We start from the raw sequence: 14,138 nt of genomic DNA, 5'->3' as shown, positions 1-14,138 counted from the left end.
GGTGTAGAATCTCTACTGTGTGCCAGTAAGTTTCCAGGTGGAATTCAAAATGTTGTTTTTAATGTATAGATCCCTAAATAGCCCCTCCATATAGAAGAGAGGGATCCACTGGCAGTATGTTCTCTGTGAGGAATTCTCTACTTTGAAATTCAGGGGTCTTCTATTTTGAAATTTTGTTTTTCACCGTCTGCCCAGACGCAGATGATCTGTTAACTAGAGCTGGTCAGGAATTTTTTAGAAAAATGTCCATGTGCCAAAACCAATCTCAAAACAGGATCAAGTTTGACAAATCTCCCCCCCCCCCCCCCACCAAAAAAGTTGACTGAAAAGGGAGAAAAAAATTGCTTTTTTTGGTTTTCAAATGTTTTCAGAATTTTGACTTTTTTTTTCTTCCTGATTTGAGTTGGGAGGGGGAAAGACTTCTGAAATATAAGATATATAAATATGATAAAATTCTCAAATATTTGTGAGATGGAAAAATAGTTTCCTACCCAGCTCTGCTGTTAGCCTTCAGAGTATGCTGCAAAGCCCATCTTTTCTTCTGGATATCTGGAAAGGGTTCTTCCAGCATGAAGCTGATGCGCTAATTTCAAAAGTAAAGAAATATTGTGGTGGTGCTTGTAAACCAATAACAGCTTTGTGTTTTCATCATGTAAGGGAATATGGCTTCCCTATAAATATACAAAAAAAAATCTTTAGAACTATAAATACAGATAAGCAACAATTTTTTAAAAACTTAACTTTTTTATCCCTCAGATTTCTGCACTGAGTGGCCAACTGTATTGGACAGTGATGAGAAATGTGAGCAGCATTTTCCTATTGAAATTGAGACAGTAGATTATGTTTCAGCAGGGCCATCTGTTCGTAATCCCAAAGCAAGAGTGGTGACTTTAAGAGTAAGTATTATATTTTAGTAAACAAAAAAAGGCATTTTTCAAGCTCTTTCAAGAAATGTTGCAATTGAGACTCAAATGAAAGACAGTAGATTACTTTAAATATAGAGCAACATGTGGAAACTCATTCATATTAGTATGACCTGTATCAGATATAAGTGAGGAGCAGTTTAAAGTAAAGCCAAAGTGGCATGCTTTCTGTCCATTCAAACTTTCTGTAAGGCAGAGACAGATACAGTTACCAGCCACATGAATTTATTTTGGAAACAGAAATGCCATCAAGCTTGATAAAGCCAAAATCTTAGATTCCTTACCCCAAGGAATAACTTAATTAAGTAATCTCTGACCAATGGCTGGCATTTTGTGGGCCTGATCTCTTCTAGGACCCATTATTGCTTTTGCATTTTTTTCATTTGTTTGCTATAACTGTAAGACTTTTATTATAATGAGAAACTTTATTATAATGAGTTAACTTGTGTTGTGGCCACAGGGATCTGTTTAACAGCTTTCTAATTAAACTCTCATGCTTTCTAATCTAATGTCATCAGGTTAATGTGCTCTGACTCGTGATGCTCATTATTAATTTGCTAGAATGTGATAGTAACAAAAGCTTGGATTGGAACTGTTCCCAAAAACAGAAATGTAGTCCTGGGAGTGTAGTCATTTCAGGTATTTTATTCTTTGTCTTCAAGGTGACTTCCAAAGGGGAAAGGAGTTATAGTAAAACAGCAGGCCTGTGATGAAATAATTTTAATTCTGCTTGATATTTACCCCAGAAATGGCAGAATATAAAGTCATACCTGACTTTGGTGGAGGACTCCTTGGAGGACTAGAGCATTTGGGTGATAGCTTACTCAGCTAGAACAGAAAGGGCAAAGTGAGTCATTATCAGAGCGCTTTAATTCACCTGTCTGTTGGGTGTTTGATATCCAGCAGTTCACAGAAACAAAACTCTTACGTTTTATGAATTAAGCCATGGAAAGCAGGTATCCTGTCCTAGGGATGTGAAAACAGTGTAATACTGCTTGGGGCCAAGGTGGCAGAAATAGTGTTACTTTTTCCTCTTCTATTTTATTTTGGGTAAAAGTAATGTTTAAAAAACTATTCCATTATCTCAGTGGTCCTAATATAGTTATGACTTTGTTAATATTCCAGGACCTATAACTACATTAAAATGGAATTAAGGTTGTGAATAATGGGGTGGGGCTGGGATTAAAAATATTTCAGAGGTGTTGTAATTATCATCCCAAAAATCAGGCATTACAAACTAAGGTAACTGAATTAACACTAAGGTAACTAAGATAACACTTTTTTCGATCTTTTTCGTATGTAAGGTAGAGATGCACAGTTAAGGCATGCATATAACCTTAGCACTACCTTGTAGTGACATCCTGTAATAACCATATGATTAAGGCATTTCAGTGTTTGTTGTCCCAGATCAGATTAAATTGATTTTTAAAGATGTATTAGACTTTTTCGTATTTTCCCCCTTGTGTTGCCAGTGCAAGGGAGAGTTAAGTTTTTATTGGATGCCTTAAGTATGCATTTCTTACACTAATATCTTTGGATTTCTGAAGTATAACGGTTAACTTTCAATTTCCTGGGTTTGTAATGGTTTTGGGGTAATTAAAACATTGTTGTTTGTTTTTCCCGCCTTAAGTTACTGAAATCTACTTGTAAGCATAACTTAATTTTATGTATTGGAGTCTTTATAATTGAAAATGTCATACATGAACACTAAACAAGAAACACAGGGAACACTACTTTGTGATGTAGTATTGACATTAAATAATTTTTAAAACTTTAGTTTGAGGGCAGATTCCAATACACCAAAGCTGTGCAAAGGAGACAGCTGAGGGTACTGGTGAATTTGGCTCTTAATTTGCGTTAATTTGACCTACTTGTGTAGAGGGCTGAGTTAATCAGATAGGTGGTATGTGAGGCAGTGGGGGAGAGGGGAACAGGGAGAACCTAATCCCAGTGTCTTCTTGCTTTAAGGGTTGCCCTGCCTATCTGGCAGTGCCATCTCAGCATGCAGTGGAGCTCAGTAGCACTGATGCCCAAGCTAGTATGTGGAAATAGAAACTTTTAAAGAGCAGCGACAGGTGGGCTAAGTAATTGACCAGTGAGAACTCTTGACACGGGTCCAGTCCCCCTCATATGACTGACTCTTTACAATGAGTAGAATTGTCGTATGCAAATTAGCAATACAGGAACAGTGGTGACGGGTGATTACAACCCTATCTGTGGCCTATTATAATTACAAAAATATTAGATACAATTATTAACAACCTTGGTTGTAGCTATGGGCAAGATAAGATTTCAGATAAGTTGAACCATATGGATGTCTTATTCCTCTAAGATCATTTTGGACAAAGAAAAGACAGAGAGGGATGCTAAATATCTTGAATTACCCTATTTTTAAACTATAAACTAACAGACTTGATAATTCATTCTGTAATCAAAGTGTAAGTGCTGTAATGTTGGGAAGGATACGCTGTTTTTCATACATAACAAGGAGGTTGTGGAAAATGGAACTCAATCTTAACTAAGGAGAGTTGAGACCAGTGCCTCTAGTATAAATTAACTTCCCTCAGGGTGGCAGGTCTTTGATATGCATGGGAAGGGGTATATTTGGTTTTGAAATCTAAAAGGCTTGTCTGTACTTTTTGGGTTTGGGGTTGAAGAGATTGGGGTGGGGAAAGTGGTAGTAAGGGCATTAGACCCTGGCTACCTCAACCAGGGTATCTCCATTTCCTGTGGTCGGGGTGATGAGGATTGGCTTGAATTCTCTCTGAATGAGAGATGTGTGGGCTTTAATGGGTGTAAGGAAGTACCTGTAGAAGTGTTGTCCCGTTCTTCGGTCTTCTCCCTCCGTGTGTGGGATTACATTGTTTGTTAGATGGCTTTTGCAGCTTGCCCGGCAGACTGGTACTTGGGCATCTGACTCTGGTGACTACTTACTTTGGAGTGCTGCTACATGGTGGCTGAGAAATTTGAGTGTAGCTCTTGGGTGAAAGAGAGGTGGAAGCCTGGGAGTGGTTGTAAGGATGAGGGGGATCTCTTGATCCCTGTGGTGATGAACAGGAAATGAGGCAAGAAGAAAGCTTGTTCTTTGTTGTTGTTTTTTACGAGAAACTTAAATTGAGATGTTGTATCTGACTACCATTAGTTCTGCCTTGAAAGGCTAGAGTGTTAGTCATAGACATAGAGTCAGAGACTTTAAGGTCAGAAGGGACCATTATAATTGTCTAGTCTGACCTCCTGCACAACACAGGCCACAGAATCTCACCCACCCACTCCTGGAACAAACCCCTAACCTACTTCTGAGCTATTGAAGTCATCAAATTGTGGTTTAAAGACTTCAGGGTGCAGAGAATCCTCCAGCAAGTGACCTGTGCCCCACACTGCAGAGGAAGGCAGAAAATGCCCAGGGCCTCTACCAATCTGCCCTGGAGGAAAATTGCCGTATTTGAGATCAGGAAGGAATCAGCTAAACCCTGAGCATGTGGGTAAGACTCACCAGCCAGACACCCAGGAAAGAATTCTCTGTAGTAACTCAGATCCCACCCCATCTAACATCCCATCACAGGCCATTGGGCATATTTACCGCTAATAGTCAAAGATCAATTAATTGCCAATATTAGGCTATCCCATCATACCATCCCCTCCATAAACCTATCAAGCTTAGTCTTGAAGCCAGATATGTCTCTTGCCCCCACTGCTCCCCTTGGAAGGCTGTTCCAGAACTTCACTCTTCTAATGGTTAGAAACCTTTGTCTAATTTCAAGACTAAACTTCCTGATGGCCAGTTTATATCCATTTGTTCTTGTGTCCTCATTGGTACTGAGCTTAAATAATTCCTCTCCTTCCCTGGTATTTATCCCTCTGATATATGTATAGAGAGCAATCATATCTCCCCTCAGCCTTCTTTTGGTTAGGCTAAACAAGCCAAACTCCTTGAGTCTCCATTCATAAGACAGGTTTTCCATTCCTCGGATCATCCTAGTAGCCCTTCTCTGTACCTGTTCCAGTTTGAATTCATCCTTCTCAAACATGGGAGACCAGAACTGCACACAGTATTCCAGATGAGGTCTCGCCAGTGCCTTGTATAATAGTACTAACACCTCCTTATCTCTACCGGAAATGCCTCGCCTGATGCATCCCAAGACCACATTAGCTTTTTTCGCAGCCATATCGCATTGGCGGCTCATAGTCATCCTGTGATCAACCAATACTCCAAGGTCCTTCTCCTCCTCTGTTACTTCTAATTGATGTGTCCCTAGCTTATAACTAAAATTCTTGTTATTCATCCCTAAATGCATGACCTTACACTTCTCACTATTAAATTTCATCCTATTACTATTGCTCCAGTTTAAAGGTCATCTACATCTTCCTGTATGATATCCTGGTCCTTCTCTGTATTTGCAATACCTCCCAGCTTTGTGTCATCGTCAAACTTTCTTAGCGCGTACCCACTTTTTGTGCCAAGGTCAGTAATATAAAAAGATCAAATAAGATTGGTCCCAAAACCAATCCCTGAGGCACTCCACGAGTAACCTCCCTCCAGCCTGACAGTTCACCTTTCAGTATGACCCATTGTAGTCTCCCTTTTAACCTGTTCCTTATCCACCTTTCAGTTTTCATATTGATCCCCATCTTTTCCAATTTAACTAATTTCCCATGTGGAACCGTATCAAATGACTTACTGAAACTGAGGTAAATTAGATCCACTGTGTTTCCTTTGTCTAAAAAAAATCTGTTTCCTTCTCAAAGAAGGAGATCAGGTTGGTTTGGCACAATCTATCTTTTGTAAAACCATGTTATATTTTGTCCCAATTACCATTGACTCAATGTCCTTAACTACTTTCTCCTTCAAAAATTTTTCCAAGACCTTGCATACTACAGATGTCAAACTAACAGGCCTATAATTACCCGGATCACTTTTTTCCCCTTTCTTAAAAATAGGAACTATGTTAGCAATTCTCCAATCATACGGTACAACCCCTGAGTTTACAGATTCATTAAAAATTCTTGCTAATGGGCTTGCAATTTCATGTGCTAGTTCCTCTAATATTCTCGGATGAAGATTATCTGGGCTCTCCGATTTAGTCCCATTAAGATGTTCGAGTTTGGCTTCTACCTCGGATGTGGTAATATCTACGTCCATATCCTCATTCCCATTTGTCATCCTGCCATTATCCCTAAGCTCCTCATTAAAGGAGTGCTGCAAAGGAGGCAAAGTATTTTGTTTAGATATTGGGCCATGCCTAGATGATCCTTAACCCCCCCTCCATCCACAGTGTTTAGCGGTCCCACTTCTTCTTTCTTTGTTTTCTTCTTATTTATATGGCTATAGAACCTTTTATTATTGGATTTAATTCCCTTTGCAAGGTCCAACTCTACATGGCTTTTGGCCTTTCTCACTTTATTCCTACATGTTCTGACCTCAATAAGGTAGTTTTCCTTGCTGATCCCTCCCATTTTCCACTCCTTGTAGGCTTTCTGTTTTTTCTTAATCACCTCTCTGAGATGCATGCTCATCCAGCTTGGATTACAACTCCTGTCTGTGAATTTTTTCCCCTTTCTTGGGATGCAGGCTTCTGTTAGTTTCTGCAACTTGGACTTGAAGTAATTCCAGGCCTCCTCTGCCTTTAGATCCACAAGTTCTTCAGTCCAATCCACTTCCCTAACTAATTTCCTTAATTTTTTTTAAGTTAGCCCTTTTGAAATCAAAAACCCTAGTCACAGATCTATTTTTGTTTATTCTTCCATTTAGTTTGAACTGAATTAGCTCATGATCGCTTGAACCAAGTTTGTCCCCTACAGCCATTTCTTCTATGAGGTCTTCACTGCTCACCAAAACCAAATCTAAAGTGGCATCCCCTCTTGTTGGTTCAGCAACTACTTGGTGAAGGAATCCATCAGCTATCGCATCCAGGAAAATCTGAGCCCTATTATTATTACTAGCGCTCATCCTCCAGTCTATATCTGTGAAGTTAAAGTCTCCCATGATCACACAATTCCCATTAGTATTTACTTCATTAAAACATTAAAGAGGGCTCTATCCATATCCAAATCGGATCCCGGCGGTCTATAGCACACCCCAAGCACTATCCCAGGGGAGGCTCTAGTAGCTTTCTTCCCCAACGTGATTTTTGCCCACCATTCCATCACGTCTTATTTCTTTATAGTCTGCCTCCTCATTGATATACAGTGCTACTCCACCATCTTTGTCTTTATTTCTCTTTCCTAAACAGCACATACCCTTCAATACCTGTACTCCAGTCACAAATACTATTCCACCATGTTTCTGTTATCCCTGTAATATCTGGTTTCACTTCCTGCACCAGAAACTCTAGTTCCTCCATTTTGTTACCTAGACACCTCGCATTTATATACAAACATCTTAATTTTTGCTGTTTGGCTTTGCTCACATTCTTTGCCTGATTAGGCACAGACATTCTACCTCCAGTATCGCCTATTAAACTGGTATCCACACTGCCCTTCCTCCTTATGTCCATTCTCCTACCCATGGCTGTATCTTTTCTTACTTTGTTTTCCTCCCTCTCAGTGTTAAAATCCAGCATGGAGATTACCTGGACATCTCCCAACCATCTCCCCCAAATTCCTAGTTGTGCCAGCCACCATCCTAGAAGTCTGTTTCCCTTCCTACTCAGGTGAAGTACATCCCGAGAGAACAGTCCTCTGTTCATGAATGCCTCCCAGTGGCCATACATCCCAAAGCCCTTCTTATAGCACCACTGCCTGAGCCATCTGTTGATCATCATAATCTTGTCACACCTTTGTTGCCCTTCTCTAGGAACAGGCAGAATCCCACTGAAGATCACCTGAGCCTCGATGTCCTTAAGCGTCTTCCCCAGCCTGGCATAGTCTCCCTTGGTACGTTCCAGCGAGAATCTAGCTGTATCATTTGTTCCCACATGAAGGACAATCAGTGGTTTCTTTCCCGCTCCCGTTAGGATCCTCTTCAGCCTCAGATCCACGTCCCGTATCTTAGCACCCGGCAGACAGCACACCCTTCCGTTCTCTGGATCAGCTCTGGTTACTGGCCTGTCTGTTCTTCTCAGTAAGAAGTCCCCAGTCATTTAGACCTGCCTTTTCCTGGTGATGGTGCAATTCTCTGGTCTATCCTCTGTTCCCTCTGGCTGTAAGTCCTATCAATTCCTATTCTCCCTTGCAATCCTCTGCAACCCATCCTGTATCCTTCTGGGGCTCATATTTGGTGGTGTTATCTCCATTGACTCTTTCCCTCTTGCTATAGAACTAGCTGCTCTTCTCTTCTTTCTTGCCCTCCCACCTTCAGTGACCAGCTGCTGTGCCCCTTCTTCATTTTCCAACTCTGCAAACCTGTTCCTGAGATCTGTTTCTCCTTCACAAGCCCCTCTCTTCCTTTGCCTGGTTCTCTTAGTCACATGCTTCCCCTGTCCACTTTCCCCCTCACTTTTCTTCCCTCAGAGTTCTTTGGTCCTGCTTCCATCTGCAAGTCTGAGCTTTTCCCTTCAGCCTCCTCATGTCTTTACTTCATCATCTGCTCGAACCCCCTTCTAAACTCAGAGTTTCCACCTGCATCTCCAATCCTCAGATCTTTTCTTCCATCAGCTCTATCAGGTGGTACTTTATGCAGACAAAACTCTTTTCAGGTACCCCCTCCAGGATCATGTACATGCCGCAGCTTCTACATCCTGTCATCTTCATTGTGTCTTCCACTGCTTGGGTCACTACCACTGCTGCCTCTGTATCTGTCATCACCTTCTCACCTAAGTCCTGTTAGTCCAGGAAACACAAACCAAACCAAAACAAACCCCCAACGAGCACCACAACAATGCCAGAACACCACACGCTCCCTTCACTAGCCTGTCTGTTCCTCCGCCTGGTTCTCCTAGTCTTCCCCCCTAAACTCCCATTGCAAACTCCCACTCGAACTCCCCTGTTTACAGCTCTGTTTGCTGCCTCCCGTTCCGCTGCAGCTATCTGTTGTAGGAGTTTGAGTGTCAAAGTAGTTCAATAGACTTCAATGGGCTTTGAATCAGGTCTGTAACAATCAATGCAAGAGCATAAAGACAGCAGGGCTCAATATTTCAGGTTAGAAGCTAATCGCCATGTGAAAATTGCTCACCACAGTTCAGCAGATCCAGATGCCCATGTGCAGCTTAAAACTGTAGTGGTTTCGTAGGAAATATAAATGAATGCAGGTTGTAAATTAGCAGTACTCAGGCCGATGTAACACTGCACTTCTAATAACCCCATTTGCCAGTAGTGATGTGGCAATGCTAGCCTCTGCTGCTTGTAGAAATGGGGCTTCAGCAGAAGCAGTCTCCCTTTACAACTGTGAGGAACAGTCTTCTTGACAGTGGCGGGAAGAAGGATGGGGACTGTCTTATCTTCATGCATTTGTCTAGCCCACATGGTGGGTGCTTGGTATCAAGAAACTGTGACCCCACCCAACCCACACCTACAGCCCAGCAAACATTCCCGATGCACCCTGTGCAAGACCAAGGGTCAGCTACAGACCTGCCCCCCAGCCTGCCTGTGTATGTGTGGGGGGGCTCTCATTGCTTTTGTATCAGTAAAAGAATGGTATTAAAAAAATAAACAAAAAACAACACTTCTTTGGGACAGGCAGGGGTGTGGTAGTAGCTGTCATTCCTGCAGGAATAGTTAGATGCTCACTGTTCCTGCTGTGGATCCAGGCTTCTCCATAAGTCTGTCAAAACTGTGTGTGTGGGGGGGGTCCTTCTCTTTTTTTCTCTCTTCTTTTAGTTGACCAGTGGTTAGCTGGCAATGTGAAACTTCAGAGCCTGAGAAAACTGTGCATTATTTAGTACCCTGATTTTATTCTTAAAATCTTATTCTCAGTGTTCGTGTTTGTATCTTTATGGGGGGGGGGGGGTGCGTGTGATTGTTTTTAGTCTTACATTTTAAACAAGGTAGTTGTGAAATTGAAACACTCAAGTCCAAAATTTAAAAATCAGTTGGGTTTTTTCTGTTTTTTTTTTTTAGAATAGGTTTATTAGGCATTTTGCTACACTTCAGATTTTCGGAAATGTAAATGTCCTTAAATCCCAGTTCTTTCCGGTGATTATTTCTTGTTGACATCGGAATCCAAATACTTAATAATGATGTAGATCTGGTAGATTGCTGTCAGTGACCATCTGTTATAAAGCATAGAGGTTCTGGGGTTGTGCAGTATAATGCAGAAAATGGCTTTTGATAACTCTCTCTATTTTTGTGTAATGAACTTAGTGCTATTGAAAAGCACTGTATTGTCATTTTTCAGCCTGATCTTAAGAATCGCCTTTGTGGCTGAGATATTAGCCCTCTGTCTGGGCCCCCCGACAGTGGGCTCTGTCATAGTGGCTTTTGTATGATAAGGACAGGTCCCGTTAAAAGCTTCAGAAGACCATCAACTTGTCTAATTCTTTAGAAGAGCCATCAGAATATGCTAACTTTGAATAATGTTACCTCTGAGCTATCTAGTTCCCTGAGCTATCCAGTTCGTTGGGGAGTTTTTTGTTTTTCCCTCCCTCACCTGCCCATTAGATACAAGTTGCTACATTTGTGAATTGGAACTGAATTTGACTTGTCAGTAACCAACAATTTTCTAAAATTTTCTTTACCAGTAACTTTTGTTACTGGAGCATTGCTCAGAAGAAAAATAAGCTTCAGAGGACAAAGAAAATGTAACCATCTGTTACCACAAGTCAGTGGTCTGGTGCTACATATATTCAGTAGCCACGTCCTAATACAGGTTGTTTTTTTAGCTAACAGGAGTATTCTGAATGATTTAGAGGTAGGTGTATGTGTTCACGTACCTACACACGCATGTGACTCCCCCTGAAACACACACTGTCCTATCTAGCTGAAATGTGTGTCCTCTGATATTAACATGTGATATAGTGTTTATAGAGCAGCATGTGGATATTCGTTATTAGTATTCAACCAAAAAAAGGAAGTACAAATGAAACAGCTAGCCATATGGCCTTCGAGGCACTTATGATCATACCCCAGACCCCATTAATGAATTCTGTCTTTAGTGTTCTCTGATTAATCCTGTGACAACATAATCTGCCGTGTGTGTGTGTGTGTGTGTGTGTTTTGGGGTGGGGGGGTGCGGGGAGGAGATTTTAAGGTGGAAAGCAGATGGCATTAGGTCAAACAGTGACTGAGATTCTATCAGTGAGTTTGCAGGTATTTGCTGCAACAGTCTCCACTGTGCTATGGAATAAGGAAACCTCTGTTGCTGATGTGCAAATTTAGATTTGTTTTATAAAGCAAAAGTGTAGAAATTGTGTTGCTTTTGAGGAAAATAATTGTGTAGAGGCTCTTTAAGATCTTAATTTGTCCCCCCAATTTTTTCATTCCCTCCCCCTCCAATGCACTTGCTTGGGTCTAATCTCAAATAGGAATCTCATCTGCTGTTAGCCAAACCTGGTGTTATAGGACTGAAAATATAATCCGCTGTCATTTTACATCATTGACTGTTAATGATATTATGGGTTATAAACATTAACTATCATAAAACAGTGTGGAGCATTCTAGTTGATAGTTGTAAACAGTGAAATTATTATCCTGCTTGAACTAGCTAACTGCATAAATGTCTGTCATAGTAATGCAGCCCTGAATGCACAGAAATAAAAATGAAATCTTTTTAAATTCCTGTAACATAAACTGAGCAGACCATTAAATGTTGCTCATGAAACACAGTAATATGAGAATGCTATAAAGGTGTGTGTTGTCATGAGTTTGGGATAATTACATTATGCACATGCGAGTATAACAGATAAAGATACCGCACAACTAATGTAGTATGAAAAGTACTGCTATGTTGCAATGGAAGTGTTTTGCGTTGTTGGTAAATAAGAGCTAATGCCTGAGATCTGGGTTGATGGTTTTCACAATATACCAGGAGGTTATGTCAAAGCAAGCTTAGATAGTCATGATTTTACAGTGCCTATGTATGCTAACATGTTGTGTGTTTGCCCCACAGTCGCTGAAACCCTGCAGAGCTCATAGCATAATCTGTTCATATAGCTTTCTGCAGCACTGACCCATTCTTAAAAGAAGTCTTTGACAAAGAATGTTTGTCAAAATTTTAGCCACAAAATACCTAATTGAAGACGGTTATTCCAAAATACGTCTTAAAACTGGTAGTAGAAATGTCCTCTCTCAGCTGTTTTAAATAGTGGCTTATGGAAGGGTTTTTGTTGTTGAAGCTTTAATGAAAGTTAAACTACTTAGAACTTTGTCTTCTAAGATCTCACTCAGTGTGCTCTTTGTAGACCCTAAGGATCCAGCAGAAAATCTTATGAGAGCAAAGGTATTTACTCATTACCTTTTTCTAATGTGCTCTGTGATGGTATGGCATTTCCCCGGAAGAGGTTCCATTTTAAATGGTGTTGGATATACGAGACCCACTCTTGCACACACTGATGTGTGTCTTGCATGGAGCCAGACCTCTCAAGTGTACTGGATCTTGTGCGACATTCTGAGTTTAGGGTGAAATCAGGCTGCCTGTTCAATAGGAGGAAATTCTCATCCCCTCTCTCTTCTCCCCCCCCACCCCCTCCGGCCTGTACCTATATAGGGTAATGTGGACTGAACTGTAAGCAACAGACAGAATTCACATCTTACATCTGCTGACTGCTTTTTATATTTCCATACACTTACACAGCCCTTATTATGAAAACCTCATATCCTGATACTAAAAGGTAGTCAAGATCCCCTTCTTACAAATAACTGTACAGAGAGTTCATAAGGAAATTGCAGGCAGTACGGAGATTAGAGCTCTCTTCCACTCAAATTGCCTTTCGGACTGAATGTGCTAGATATGTGCTTTGGTTATCCTATCTCCAGTCACTGCACCACACTCCTCTCCTAAAGCAAGGTTGAGAAATCAATATTTCTGATCTCCAAAATTCTCCTGCTTGCCTACTAAGTAGTTGTGTAACCCACAGACTCTGTGTGATGAGTCCCCATCTAGTGGCTAGGCCCCACTACAAACCTTTAACAGATGCTGACCTCTATGTGATGTGAAGGTCCAGGTTTTAAATTCATGTGGAGGGAATTTACAGTTGCAAGTTACAATGTGTTTTTTGTTTCTTTCAAGAAACTGGTTAATATAATTAGTAGACAGAACCTTGTTTAAAACAGAACTTAAAGTTTAAAATAAAATCTGTAAATTGTGGTGTGACATGCAGCAAAATACAGGTAATCCACATTTAGGTCATTTGTCAAACATTTTGATTGTGATGTCACATGCTAGCAGACATCCATTCTCTCTGTAAGCCCGTCTCCTCTACACATTGCTAAAATTCTATAAATCGTTCTTACATAGTCTGGACCTAGAGGAAAACAATCTTCCTCAATAGCATTGCCATATTGTCTTAAATCATAAGACCTTCAGAACAGGTAACATAGCTTTTGTATATTTATTTGTAAAATGTTATGTGAAGTTAGTGCTGTGACATGTTTAGTGCTACTTCCCAATTTTTTTCCCTCTTGTTGGTTAAAGACATATATTCCAAGTTGACAAACCCCTACCTTCCTTTGACTGGTGGGGGTGTTAACAGGCCACTTCGCCTTGAATGGTCCCTTGAAAATGTGTCAACTACTGATACTAAACAATCTGTTCCATCTTGTATTTATCTGTGACACTGAGGCTATGTCTACAATTACAGTGGTACAGCTGCACCGATGCTGCTGTGCCATTGTAGCGCTTCTGGTGAAGATGCTTTAAGCCGATACAAGAGGGCTTTCCTCTCGGCTTCATAACTCCTGCCTCTGCAAGAGGTGGTACCTATGTCGGCGGGAGAAGCTCTCCCACCGACATAGTGCTGTCCACACCAGCGCTTAGGTTGGTATAACTTTGTTGCTTTGGGGTGTGGATTATTCACACCTCCGAGTGACGTAAGTTATACAGAAGTAATTTGTAGTGTAGCTATAGTCTCTGTAAGTTTCCCAGACCTGAAGAAGAGCTCTGTGTAAGCTTGAAAGCTTCTGTCTCTCTCAAACAGAAGTCGGTCCAATAAAAGATATTACCTCATCTCCCTTGTCTCTCTAATATCCTGGGACCAATATGACTACACCAGCACTGCATCTTCTTTGATTGTCAGAGCACATACTGGTACTCTTAGTGCACAGAAGCAGGGTCCACGTGGCCAATTAATGCACAGCAGGCTAGAGCACCATGGATTTATACTCCAGCTTGCTGCACACAGTCAC

The 14,138-nt window shown here is 41.0% G+C and overlaps 1 protein-coding gene across 2 annotated transcripts in view; it reads left to right on the top strand.

Moving 5' to 3' along the window:
• MRPS35 (mitochondrial ribosomal protein S35) overlaps positions 1–14,138 on the top strand; it is a 54,770-nt gene that overhangs the window by 7,945 nt on the left and 32,687 nt on the right. For both annotated transcript variants that reach the window (XM_048824314.2, XM_048824323.2), the window contains one exon: positions 757–896. In XM_048824314.2, the coding sequence (XP_048680271.1) occupies positions 757–896 (140 nt within the window). The remainder of the gene's footprint in view (positions 1–756; positions 897–14,138) is intronic.

Source organism: Caretta caretta, chromosome 1 (genome assembly GCF_965140235.1).
Source record: "Caretta caretta isolate rCarCar2 chromosome 1, rCarCar1.hap1, whole genome shotgun sequence".
NCBI classification, from domain to species: domain Eukaryota; kingdom Metazoa; phylum Chordata; order Testudines; family Cheloniidae; genus Caretta; species Caretta caretta.
This window is presented reverse-complemented; position numbering and strand designations above follow the sequence as displayed.